The sequence below is a fragment of the Agrilus planipennis genome, unplaced genomic scaffold, assembly GCF_000699045.2.
Source record: "Agrilus planipennis isolate EAB-ADULT unplaced genomic scaffold, Apla_2.0 scaffold109, whole genome shotgun sequence".
Taxonomy (NCBI): Eukaryota; Metazoa; Arthropoda; class Insecta; order Coleoptera; family Buprestidae; genus Agrilus; species Agrilus planipennis.
This window is the reverse complement of record NW_020438934.1, coordinates 678,244-692,544: the sequence shown is the minus strand read 5'-3', so window position 1 is coordinate 692,544 and position 14,301 is coordinate 678,244. Positions and strand designations below refer to the sequence as shown.

The 14,301-nt window shown below is 34.8% G+C and overlaps 1 protein-coding gene across 3 annotated transcripts in view; it reads right to left on the bottom strand.

Annotated features, from left to right (window-relative positions):
• Positions 1 to 900: 900 nt before the first annotated feature.
• The window catches only part of LOC108737983 (dachshund homolog 1), a 348,890-nt gene continuing 335,489 nt past the window's right edge, over positions 901 to 14,301 (bottom strand). For 2 of the 3 annotated variants that reach the window (XM_025974266.1, XM_025974267.1), the window contains exon 11: positions 901 to 3,980. In XM_025974266.1, coding sequence (XP_025830051.1) covers positions 3,838 to 3,980 — 143 coding nt within the window. In that variant the 3' untranslated portion in view covers positions 901 to 3,837. The remainder of the gene's footprint in view (positions 3,981 to 14,301) is intronic. The other variant, XM_025974268.1, reaches the window with a different exon arrangement.

The following is a 14,301-nucleotide window of genomic DNA, read 5'->3' as shown; positions in this document are numbered from 1 at the left end:
GTCTGTCTTTCCTATGAATCTTAAGAGACTGAAGAGGGTAATCCGCCCTACCCTCCGGCTTTGCATTAGTGTGCAGATCGAATGGACTGTCCGTCCACCGGCATTAGTGGGTCGTTATTCTGTCGCAACTGTCTGTCACGTGCCGATGAGAACAGAAGGTACTCCAGAAACTTATAGATGCTTATTCCTTTCTTTGTTTAATTGCACCACAAAATAAATTTTATTGTTTCAGTTTCGAAGAATAATATTAGATTAAATCAGTTATCCTTGTTGTAATTAGTAATTAATTTGTACTAAGATGTATATTTTTTTTCAGGAAGGGAGAATTCAGTGTTGAAACACATCAAAATCGGAACTACGGAATAGGTAAGTAAATTTATTACAACTTAGTTTTACATAAATAATGAAAGCGTTGAATATTGTAAAACTTACCTGCATATTTTCGTCATGTAGCAGCTAGGTGGTCTCCGATGGCGAAAAGTTTTTCAATTGTTTGTCTTACTATATTTTGTCGGTGAAAAAGCTCTTCCAAAAACACCTAGTTGAGATGTTCTGAATAATTGTCATTAGTATCTTAAACGGTAGATGGCAATAAGCAGGCGTTTGACAGGAAATTGTGAGTCTTTGTCTTTCCGGAATTATCAAAAAAATTAATTACGCATTAATATGCATTTTACACACGTATTATTATTATTATTATTTCTTACATACATGTGTATACCAGAATGAAATTTAGTTTTTTGATTATTTAGTGACATATCTTTACTATGGATAATGGATGTTATTTAAAAAGATTAAGGCATTTGAATTTCCTACTTATACGGAAGGGGGTTGACATAAAAAATAAAAAGGTTTTTGTCTTTTACAAGTTTATTGAACATCCTCTACAAGGCACACACTCACAAACACGTAATATATACAATAAATACAGACATGCGCCCAATCGGGTTCGACATTTTTCTCAGACATCTACAATTTTTTTAAATCCGAAGAACGGTCAAAACTCAAAGTATAAAACTATGTATATGTATACATATACACATGTTATTCATGTAGTCAGGGTCGTTTGTCGCAGACGACCCTATATCAGTATTGCACATGTTCTAATAACCAGACGGTTTTTTGAATTCCATTATAAAATGGTATTATTTAGTACGTTAATATAATGATTTTATCGTAAAATTAAGCCCTTTACTTAATCGTAAATGCAGTGGCATGTAGACTAGCTCAAATTTATCGTACATGTTACATTACTGCTAGCGCCTGAGAGGTATTTTCCATAAAAATGAAGCTTTTAGATTAACAATTAAATATGAACCCAGAATCACATCGTTGGGCACGGCCCTTAATTTACAATAATGTGCAGATGTGAAATGATTATTTTCAAAGACAAAAGAAGCATTTAATTAATAACTACTAAACTTTAATATAACTTTATAAAAAAAAAATAAGAGCCATTTTAATGTAATATATAATATAACAGAAGTTAATCAGTTGGATAAGGTTTTATGGTCCAAACGGCATCATAAGTAACTAATTCCGGAGCACAACTTATTAGTAGCGACGTTCTTACAGCTCGCGGCGTACATTAATTTTTCCCTTTTGCATGTTACTACACCTGTTTAGAATTAAGCAGAAATTATAGTACGTAAACTTTCTAAATAAAGATATGTTATTGCTATTTCGGACTTGATTTCAACTTATCTATTGGGCCAAGTGATTCTGGGCTTCTATTCCACGCCAACCCCTAAACCTCAAAAATGATTCCCAAAATGACAAATTTGAGCTGTCTTGTGCATCCAGAAAACAAATAGTCACCTAATTAGAAATATACAGAAATGGGATTCTGTTTTCGCGACATTGATTGTCTTAGAACGTATACATACTTCAAATAACACATTTTCCTGCTTTAAACGAGAGTAAAATTTACAAAAACTTCAATGCAATGCACAAATAGGAAGAGTGTAAAATATAAATATGAAATTGAGACCCAATGAAGTAATTACTGTTTACAAATATAAAAAAAATCTACAATTTATTTTATTAACCTACATTTACAAAAGTACTTCCATTTATCATTCTTATTATTATCGTATTATTATGAATATTACTATTATTCTCGTTATATTGTTCTCTTATATGTAATATAAAATCATGAATCTATATACAATTCTGGAGCTTCAATTTCTATTTAAACAGAACAGTAGCCGACTCGCTAGTCAATAAAAAATACTTTAAAAGAATAAACAAATACAGTTGATCAATCGTCTATAAAAACTCGGTGTAAAATATTCAAATATCGTAAAGCAACGTACACAAAAGATTTTGTTGATCTCAAATGTATTTAAAGACATTCTGTAAAACTTTTTCTTCGTTTTCATTTAAAAGTTATCGTTTTCTCAGTAGGTGAATCTTACCTATAGCTTGATAAACGAGGAAAAAAATGACTGAAGAAATTGAAGAAATAGAAACTTTGAATTCCATGTATAAAAGGTGTCTTTGTAACATACAAACTTCTAGATTCTTAAGATAAATAATTTCGAAAGGAAATACAATTTAATAAAGAATAAAATATTATTACTCACAATCAGGTGGACTTTCACCATCCGAATTTAAATATTTTGTTATTAATAGGGAGCGGACGTCGTTGGCACAAACATGATGTCTTTATCAGGGCGCATATTTAGGCTGGTTGCTGCTGGTTGTAGAAACCGTGGTACAAATACATACCTTTCACTGGATACTATGATAAATAACCAGCAACTATTGTAAATGCTCATGTGTAAGGTGGTGACGTTTGTCACTAAAAAATTTCAATACTTAGGAAGTTAATATACCTAGATGGTTGGAATGGTTCTCTAAAACTGCGTGCTACATTTCGATTAAAAGAGCTGTTAGTTTAAAAGGATTTCTTCATTTACGTAAACTTGCAGAATGAGTAACAACACGTATTCAACTGCAAAGGACGGCTGATTCATCCCTCAAAATAGGGTAAGAACTCTATATTTTGAAGTAAATAAATTGGTTTTATATAAATGAATTATCTGACAGTGGTTATGAATGAAATTGAATTTGTTTTTAATGAGAATAATGAGTAACTATCGCGAAAATATGACCATCGGCGGAATTACGACCCTCGTATGTGCGAACGACGTCTACTCTCTGCATAGTTATATATATATATATATATCATTTAGGTTGACTGTAGATAATACATACGTAGGTATGTATGTGGAAACCTTGTAAGTAATAATTTGTGAAAGGGCATCATCCAATTATTTAATAAAATAAACACGTAATGCGGATTTATTCGATGTGCAAATACGATGAAACCCTTAAAAGGGCATTTACCTACCATAATTAGCATTTTTACACACAGATACACGCAATAGGTATTTGTAGTTTTTCCGAATTGAAAGAAAATGAAAATTCATATATTTTTGATATGCAACGAATAATAGAATTAAACAAAAACATGTGTCAAACTATTTTATCACGATCTAACTGTACGATTGTTCGTTCACTGACGAGTGGGACACTCTGTATATTAATAATAAACTAGGTGTCGGTTGTTTTCAGTTCTTTGAAGAGCGGCACGGTCAATGTTCGTACGAGGATTTTTAATAAGTTTTGAGAAAACGTGGTTTATATGTAAGTACTACCGACGAAAACTTATACTTAAATATATTATCGTATTTTAGGTATTAAATGCATGAGAAATGATAAGCATTTTTACAATCGTATTTTATACCTACCTACGCACTATCAGTTATTCATTTTGTTAAATAGAATAATAATAATTTATTATTAATACTATGAATTTAACACAAACCATGTTTATGTTGCACTACTAGTGAACAACACTGAGTTTTTGTAATAACTCGAACGATCCTGTAGCGGTGATTTCACTTCCCGTTCTGCCTGCTGGCGCGATTTCCTTTCCATTTCTAGTTCTTGAGCTAACGAATCTGCAACAAAAGCTACTCTAAATATAAACAATCTCCAGTTTCTCATACAAAAGGTGTTTTATCCAAAGTAGATTCGATCGTATTGGATTTCCACTATATAGTGTATAGTCTGCTCTCTGAGAGATAACAGATAATTTTATTCAACATATATTGTGTAAAACTCCGCTCAGAATGCGTAAATAACTATGAAATGTGTTGAAAGAGCATATTACTGTTTTTGTTTTTTTAATTAAAAGATTTCTTTTCTGTTTTTAAATTAATTAAGCATTCGAATCTCAAGTGTAACTACACGTTTATTTAATTTAAATATTAGAAGCTGTAATCTATATCCAAGGTTACTGCAACTGCAAAATATGAAGAAGTAGAAACATTTCTTGTTAGTTTTCCTTTTTCATTATTAAAATTATATTTGAGAAACCGTGTTTTGGATAAAGTTGGTAACTATTAGTATATGAAAACTAAGTCGATGTGGGAAGAGAGCAAATGTTTTTAGAGAGCATCACATCGCGTTACGAAAAGAAAGCAAATTGGGACGAAAGTGTCGTGAAACGTTTAAGAATCGTCACCCCTTCGAAGAGGAATCGCAGAACGAAAATGAAATGCAAATCGAATAAACGCATCAAGAGGTGACAACAATATCACGTGGAGAACAAGTCGACTAGAATCGTATCTGGCGAGTGAATGAGTGGAGTGGCGTCATAGCCCCATTGGGGTGCCGTAGGGAAATGGACAGACAGACAAACCGCTTAGTAGGGGCGAAGGGAGTTAATTTAGTTCCACAGAAATGCCATTATCCTTAACACGGATTTAACCCGCGGCTATTTAGCGAGATGTTATCTTTACTGTTTCAATTTCTCGCCTCGTTATTCTGTTGTCACTTGGCTGATCCCAAACACGATGAAATGGCAAAATTAAAACCAAAATCTCCGCAGTCGGATTGTGAAATGACGAAGGGAGAATGAAAGTTTCGAACAAAGCACGCAAAACGGTTTTAAATTACTTTCCGGAGATTTGAAATATCAAAAAGTGTTGTTGCAAAGAAAGGCGTGAATGTTATTAGAAGCTGCATTATACAATTTCTTACTAAATAATGAAACATTTCTTTTTGTCAGTTCCAATTAAAAATGTTATGTCTTTACAAAAAAATTTCAACCTTTATTCTAGACCAGGAACTTGAGTTCTTTATTACGTGTTAATAATTTGACTCAACGGTCGATTAATCTAGAAATTTTAAAACAATCATAGTCAAGTTTTTACTTACACCAGGTCGCAGTGGAATAGAAAAGTTACACACGTTTGACGGTGGAAATACTGTGGATAGAAAGTGATAGAAATGAGGAGGTATGAAGTAGCAGAAGAACAAAGAGCGTTATGGAAGTCAATAAGCAAAAGGATATAGGATGGTATGACACTTTCTGGTACATGAAGGGTTTGTTAGAGGAGAGATATTAGAGGTATTACATTTAGGATTAGAGCGGAACAGAAGAAGACCTAGATTAGATTAATTTTCGCAGATAGGAATATGGGATATTCTACTTTTAGGGAAAGGTAAAGATTATAGCCATTCAATAAACATGACTTTTTAGGATTTATATTGGAAAATTTTTAAATTTGTTCCAATAATTATGATGTTTTTTGTTTTTTTTAATTTTCTAATTTTCTTCATGTTTAAACCTAATAGATAAATGTCATGCTGTATGTATGTATGTATTACAAAATGAAATACCATAAGCGTTGTCTTATAATAATAATAAGTAATATTTCTCACGTTGACGAAATGTATTTCTACAAATTCTCGTTGCGAGTGACATAAATTTCTCGAAATGTAATGCAAACGCCGTGCAAAAAGTGTAGCGGTGCAAGGTGACGTTTGTCGCGATTTTAATTCGATTTCTGTTTCCCTACACACGCGTCTTTGCCAAACTTTATTCAATTTCATGCTCGGCTGACTCGATATTACTATTTTGTATTTAAAAACGTTCCCACTTTTTATCGTAGCTCGTGCTCCTTTTTTGAATTTTGATGACGAAGCTGTATTATCAAACCAGCTCTCGGATTCGCTTTGCTTCGTTCGTTCGATGGCTCGCTCGTCTTTCTTTCCTCGAGTAACGATTTTTGTCGCAAATGCAGATAGTTGAAGCCTAGATTGTTTTTGTTTCTTCCAGGCGACGACGGCGACGCGTCGCAATAATACGTACCTAAGTAAGTTTATCATAAAAGACATACAGGGTCCTCTACAAATTTCTTGTATGTATGCCACTAAAAAATCCCGAATGATGAAAAACCTAAAGATTTAAAGATTTTCCTCAGAGATAGGTACTGTAAATGTTGAAGAAATCGTAATTAATTAATAAAGAATGCCCACATCGGATCAGCAAATCATCTTGTATGAAAAATCAGTTTGTTTCGGACAATCTAGCAAGTTCATTTCTACACTATTGTCAACGTTTTTTCATTAATTGGGCCTCCTATATATTTTAAACTTTTGTAGTACATTTGTCAATATACAGTTTACATTTTATTAATTTGAAAATTCATAACAGACTGACATAGATATAGTAGTGTAGAGTGCTATGGCATCATGAGTTTGAGTTAGGTTATGGTAAGAGAGGATTTCCTTATTTATAGATGTAAAGTCAGAGACATATTAGAGGCAGAAACGGGAGTTAGGAGCGGTAGAGGTAGACCTAAATTAGATTACTGTTCGGAAATAGTTAAGGATGTGGGTTGTTCTAGTTTTAAAGAAATGCGAAGATTAACTCAGGATAGGAAAGAGTGGAGATGCGTGTCCAACCAGTCTTACGACTGACGAGCTTATGAAGAAATGTAAAGTAGTAGGCGCCAAGGATTTCGGTTAGGTTAGGGTGGGAAAAGTTTCCCATATTGACATAAGTAAAATGGTATGAACCAGTGATAAATGCCATATATATAGACTAAAATGGTTTGAATGGTATGGTGGATCACCAAGATTAAAATGTAACTGCCATGCACCATCCATCTCAATTTTGGCGGGTTCAACTATAGTTGAGTGTGATTTAAAGTGTACTTGAGTTCATTAATAAAATTAAGGTAAAATGGTAGGTAATATTGATTTAATTATTTTATGCCAAATTAATAAAAAGAAAAAAATAATCCTGATCCTTTAAACGGATCCGGCATGAATCTTTTGGGTGGATCGGGAATGAATCTGATGAATGGGTTCAGCATGGATCTTTGAAACGGATCCGTCATGGATTTTAGAAACGGATCCGTCATGGATCTTAGAAACAGATCCGACATGGATTTTTCAGATGGATCCTATCTTGATCATATGACGATTTTCCATCATACCCGGATCAGAAAGCCTGATCAATCTTCAGGCAATTCTGATCCGCATCGGATCCAATTCACTAACTAATTTCCAGTCGGGTACTAGGACGTATGAGTTCCTACTTCATCATTAATTGCTAATTAAATTTTTTACACGAAGTCTTCTGTTTATAGTAGTGATGATTTCGTAAAAAAGTAACAGAATTAAGATGTTTAATCAAAAATTAAAGATGCATATGGTACCTACACACCCACATCATGGTATTTATTACCAACTTCTTCACGAACAGCCAAAAACATTTGACGAAATTTTGCGGCATGAAATTTGATTTCTTTTGGCGATTCTGTGTTCGACAAGGGCCTTTTTGTTTCGTTGCGAGGTGAATTAAAATTTAACATACGAGGCCGTGACATTGCTTTCATAAAAAAGGAAGGATCGATCCACATGTGCAGCTTCAGTGGCGTGGCATGACGAAAATAGCGTCAATTTTCGTACGTACACCTACTTCTTTATTTTCGGTTTAATTGAAGTATTGAACGTGATGCGCAAGGATAAAATATACGGAAATTGATCTCGTATAAAAAAGTTTCGTACCATTAATTATTATATAAGCAAAATTCTTTCGGCTTATTTGTATCTAAAATTTCTGGACTTGTTTCTCTTAAAAAGAATTCATTTGGTTACATATCTAATACATATTTATTATATAAGTTGATATTGACAGAACAGTTTTGCATGAAAATAAACAAAAGTAAAACGAAAATACTGGTATGCAAAGGAAGAAAAAGTAAGGAAAGAGCGAATATAAAGGTAGGACAAGAAAAATTAGAATAAGGGGCTGATTTTAGGTATCTTGGAAGGAGCCGTCGGGATATAAAACAAAGGATAGCGCAGGGTTAAGTCGCCTTCAATAAAAATAAGTCACTTCTATGCTTGCGAACGGTTAATTTAGAAATTCGAGAAAGGTTGTTAAAGGTGTATGTTTAGAGCGCGGCGCTGTGCGGGTGCGAAACATGGACGGTGGGCGCTGCGGAAAGAAAAGGTTAGAAGTGTTCAAAATGTGGTGTTGCAGGCGAATCATTAGGATACCGTGGATAGAGAAGGTTAGAAATGAAGAGGTATTAGAAAGAGTAGGAGAACAGAGGACTCAGAGGAAGTCAATAAAAAATAGGCGAGACAGGTTGGTAGGACACCTTCTCAGGCATGAAGGTCTAGTCAGAGGCATATTAGAGGCAGAAACAAGAGTTAGGAGGGGTAGAGGTAGACCTAGATTAGATTACTGTTACACAAACAGTTAAGGATGTGGGTTGTTCCAGTTTTAGGGAAATGCGAAGATTAACTGAGAATAGGAAAGAGTAGAGGTGCGTGTCCAATCAGTCTTAGGATTAACGATCTTATGATGATGATATTGACTGTAAGGGATTAGGTTTCAGGGTACCTACAAAAAGTTAGTGATTTTTATTGTTAAGTTAATTTCGTACTATTCGCGAATAGTGTAGGGGTGCTCCATCTTGTTGGATCCATACCGAATCTACTAGCATATTTGAGCTCTCAGCATTTGGGTAAAGCGCAGTTTATCTAGATATTTTGTAATTTTGTAATTGGTCTAACTACATGAAACACAGCTACAATTACCTGTGTACCATGAAAAAAACTGCAATCAGAAATAAAGATTGACTTGTCCAAGTGTTTTTCCAAAAAACAAACCCCTAAATTTTAAATGAATTTTTTTATAATACTTCTTTTCAATAGTACAATGCCAGGGGGTCGGTAGAGCACACACCATATCGGCAAGAGATAATAAATAATGAAACAAAATAAAATGTGGGTTGCTCCAGCTATTGTAAAGTTAGAGAAGAAAATTAGTGTTTGACGATTAGGAGATTTTTGAAGTTTAAATGTAAAAAATTCGATTCCAACCTGTTGTCGGGTGGTGTTCCTAATTTAAAAGTCACTTCGAAAACTCCTTCATAAACATGGCGGTTCGAAGCTCTTCCAATTTAGTTTTATGGGTACTTTTCTTGGTTTAAAATTCATACGATAGCAAGATTTATACGTAAAAGCACCAGGTAGAAAGACATTCGCGTTAAGCTGCATTATAAACACTTCGTTCCTGGTTTTAAAGACTGCGTTGAATTGCGAGAACCTTTTATAGTGAGAGTAAAGTAAACTAATTAAAAGAGAGTCATTAAAAAATCCGTCGCCTGATTGAACAGAAATTGGCGGCAAAATTAAACGAAAAATATGCATATCTATTAATTGATTATCCTTTAATAACCCAGTAAACCGACTTAATATTATTATAATTGGTTGTTCCGCGGGGTTTTTAAAGTGAACTTTTCTAAATTTTAAAAATAATTATCTCGTTGAAAATTTATTCACCAATGGTAAATATGTAAAACTGTTAAGTGCTGTTTGGGAAATTGAGTTAAGAAAATGACAGAATCAAACAGGAACTGCTTAAGATCTAATCTAAAGCACTCGTGTTGTGTCGTTGTTTTATTCAATAGGTGGTACCATCTGAAACAGTAAATATCGGTACTAACCATTCTAGTAAACTGTGTCTTTTCAGAAAAAATCCGCATTCCAAGCATTTCCAATTCTTGTTTTTTCAAATGAAAGTTCTCTGTAGACGGTAGGAAGAAAATTTACTAGAGTATAAAATCAAAAACCCTAACGTCACGCGTCACAGTGTCATACGTCACAGCGTCACGCGCCGCGTGTGACCCCTGGTAGATACGACTAAAAAGAGCCATTTTAACGACCTTTAGAAGGTAACCTGTTAGTAGCAACCGATAATCCCAAAATTGCCAGCAGATTGCGCCTTCGCTGTACTGTATATGTATTGCACATGCGTTTGTATTTGTTTTGATTTGTAATTCCTCTCTGCAGTTTTGTATGGTGCAAGCGTAAAAGCTTTTAACAAAACTAAACCGATATTCCACATCCGTCCGCTTGAAATAAATTTGAATTTTCTGGTGTTTAGATATTAGTTAATGCAATAGTTTAATCTATTTTTTTTTAAGTACTACTTTAATATGCAATCTAAAGAAGTTTCATTTCTTACGCGTATACATTAATACACGTTCGTCCCTTTTTTTAAATAGTTATGCAAATTTTTAATGAATAGCGATTATCAGTAGATAATAAAATAAAAAGGAGATGCTAATAAGTACTTAAATAACAGAAAATTTTTACTTGCGATATACTAATGGCATTTTGATAATATTTAAGCCACCCTTAACTTCCACTTTCCAAAACGGATCCGGAAGTAAAGCCTTTTTGGTTATATAGCACCCGTCGTCGTCTTAAATGAAATTCGCTGTACACAGTAGGTTCAGTTGGTAAAGTTAGTTTACTTTGTAATCCATAATAATCTATGGTAATTACGTCTAATTCAATCAAATCCTTCCTTATCGGACAATAACAAGTTCTGGCGAACTACATGTAAGGGCGACCGTAATGAGTCCCAAGACGGTGATGGCGACTTGTACGGACTTTCCTGAGTCAGTGGCGGAAGTCGGGTAGGTAGGTTGGGGGTGGCATGGCGACGGCCAGGAGTGCGGCAACGACCACTGCCCCCCCCCACCTCCCACGCTTGTGGACAAGAGGAAGCCTGCACAATATTAACTAATTACCTATTCATTACGGATTAAAGTAGCAAGTTGCTGTTGAATTATTCTCGGCTCCGAGAACTAAGTTCCGGAAGTGAGGTAAGACGCAGGAGCTCACCGGAACTGATCTAATGGACGTACCATTGCCACAACAACAACAATTACGTCTTTCGTATCCGTCAAAGCTTTGCTGCCTTTGTGTATGGAAATTAATTACTGATGTCTCTAATGTAACAAATGGGGTGGATATTTAATGAACGTTTCTAATCCTCTGTATTTCTAAAAGCAATATACAAAATTGTACAATATTTTTTGCTGATCCCAGTCGATGGATTCCTTAAAACTACCATGTGTATTTGTATTTATTGCTACTATTATTATTTACTGTACACATAAATTTTGCAGCCTCTATTAGACATTATTAAGAGCAGCTTTTATAACTTGAGTTTGCAACTCGAAATTTTGACTTTTAACTCTAAATGCTTATTGAAACGCATCCTAACGTAACATCACTAAATCTTACAATAAGATAAGGAAATTTTAAGAAAGGTCGAGAGTAGTACATATTCTTTACCTACTGTAACATATAATGATTACAACCAAGCGAATGAAAGCTTTAAATTGAATTAGGTTAGGATCATAATTTTTGGGGTAGGTAAAGGCAATGCGAATGAAGTCAGTGTTGTCAGAGTCATGTAGTTTTTGTTTATTTAGATAGACTATGGTCCTTCAAGTTGCAAGTCGAAATTTCAAGTTACAAGCTGAAGTTGAAATTATTTGTTAGAAGTTAATTGATAAATTTTTCGGAATTTTTGCTTCCTTTGCTAACACTGCTCACTTTCCTGTGTTTCTCTTCTCATTAGATGAGTTTAAAGCTTTGAATTTGTAAGTAATAAGTACGTTAAGTAACGATATAGGAAAAAACCGTTACCCAAAACGTTATGGTTCTAAATTAGTTTTGTGGGCAAAGTATTGGTTTCCCCTCGTCTCCTTTCTGACAAAGCAAAACAGAAAATCGGTAGTATGGATATCTTAGAGGCCGTAACAGTTTTGTTCCGGCACCACTTCGATTCGAAAAAGAATGCCATCGCATTGACACAAATGCCGCCGTATGGTATGAGATAGCTGTTAGTTAGTTAGTAGGTTCTGTATAGGTACATAGACGTGTTTTCGACAACCTTCCTTGTGCCCATTGTATTACTGAATCGAGATCGGGACTTCCCGAACGCTTCCAATTAAATGCCGATTTGGACACAAAGAGCAACATAATTCGGTAGCCGAAGTGAAATGGCCACAAATTGAGTTTAAATACTTGAAAGGATTCAATTTGTACGTCGGACTGTGGAAGTCCATGTGAGTCGGCAACAAAAGTCATTCCATTCGATGCGGTTTGAATAGCATGCCGAATGTGACGCGGCGAACGTATTGTGACGACGGAAACCGTTCAAAAAAACAGCTGTCTCGTCCCCGCTACCCCCGCAATTATTGCCGTTGCCACTACCAACGATGGGTTCGATTGTCATACTTAATTAATTACGGAAATAAGAAATTTCAGACACGATTTGTTTAACGCTTTACGCAAGAGTTGGATTTCCAGTGACGGTACGCAGCTGTTAATATGGACTTTTGAAAACACGTACAATATACATCAGCACGGAGCGGACGTCATTCGCATGTATAAGGTCCGTGGTTAGGTCGACAATTAAACTTTGATGAGCTGAAAACTATCAATTAAGATCGCTTGCTGCTCTGTGATGAATGTAGACCCAAACGACAGTAAAAATTTAAAACACTTGTATTTTAATAATAACATTTAAAACTAATTATTTTAGCAATTATGGATAATGAATAAATTAAGCCAGACAGATGTGATACGAATCAAATATATACGACTGCTACAGTAATTTAACATCGTGGCTCTTTTATTGACACAAACGTTACTTTTTAATTAATTTTGTATAGTATAAACTTCATTCTCCAATTACAAAAAAAATTCCGATTTAAAATCAAAAATTGAAACAATGAGTTATCTAATTTAGTGTCTACAGACATATTTTGAATGTTATTTATGGGCGTATCGGGAGATTTTTCCCGGGGGGGGGGGCAGTTTCATTAGCTGTGTATATAGGTTTGATGTGTTTGGCTTCTATGTTTTTAAACTTTGTAACGATATCGTGATTCGTCATATTTTCGGGGGGGGGGGGTTAGGGTAAATGACCTTACTGGGGATACAGTGCCCCTGTTGCCTCCTATCTATCTACGTCCAAGATGTCATTGATCAATTATTTGACGAATTATAATTTTAAGTTTTGGTAATATGAGAATTAGACAATGCATTAGATTCTGTTAAAGAGATCATTAAATTAATTATATTTTTAATTCTATAGGTATATATAGGTATATAGATACAAACTTAAGTAGAAGTGTTGATGTGATTCGCTGATAAAATAATGTTGAAGCAAACGATTCTGTGATAATGACTATTTCATTGATTTACTGGTATTTGAAATACTAATATTTTGAAGAGATATCTGAGCGAATATAAAGATAGGAGACGAAAAATAGAAGAAGTGGCTGATTTTAGATATCTAGGAAGTCAGATAAGTTAGGGCGGAAGGAGTAGTAGGGATATAAAGCAGAGGATAGCGCAGGGTCGTGTCGCTTTTAATAAAAAGAAGTCACTTCTATGCTCGCGAACGGTTAATTTAAAAATTAGAAAGAGGTTGTTTAAGGTGTATGTTTGGAGCGCGGCGCTGTAAGGGTGTGAAACATGGACGGTGGGCGCGGCGGAAAATAAAAGGTTAGAAGCGTTAGAAATGTGGTGTTATAGGCGGATGATGAGGATATCGTGGGTAGAAAAGGTTAGAAATGAAAAGGTATCTATTAGAAAGAATAGGAGAACAGAGAACTCTATGGAAGTCAATAAAAAATAGACGAGATAGGTTGGTAGGACACCTTCTCAGGCATGAAGGTCTAGTCAGAGACATATTAGAGGCAGAAACAGGAGTTAGGAGGGGTAGAGGTAGACCTAGATTAGATTACTCTTCGCAAATAGTTAAGGATGTGAATTGTTCTAGTTTTAGAGAAATGCGAAGTTTAGCTCAGGATAGGAAAGAGTGGAGGTGTGTGTCCAACCAGTCTTAGGACTGACGACCCAATGATGATGATGATGATCTGATGAAATTTTCATGGATGTCACCTTTACGGCATATGTCATTTGGAGAGCTGTCGTACTTTCCTTCAACTTCCGAACTTTAATTAAAGAAATTTCAGTAGCCACACTACGACTCGTTCCCGTAAAATTTAATCCTTCCAAGGAGTCCAAGTTGACTAACTGTTCCGCCGTTATTCTGAAGCATTTTACGAGTTTAATTCTCGTTGGAGGACAATCTTTGTTCCCGTTAATGTT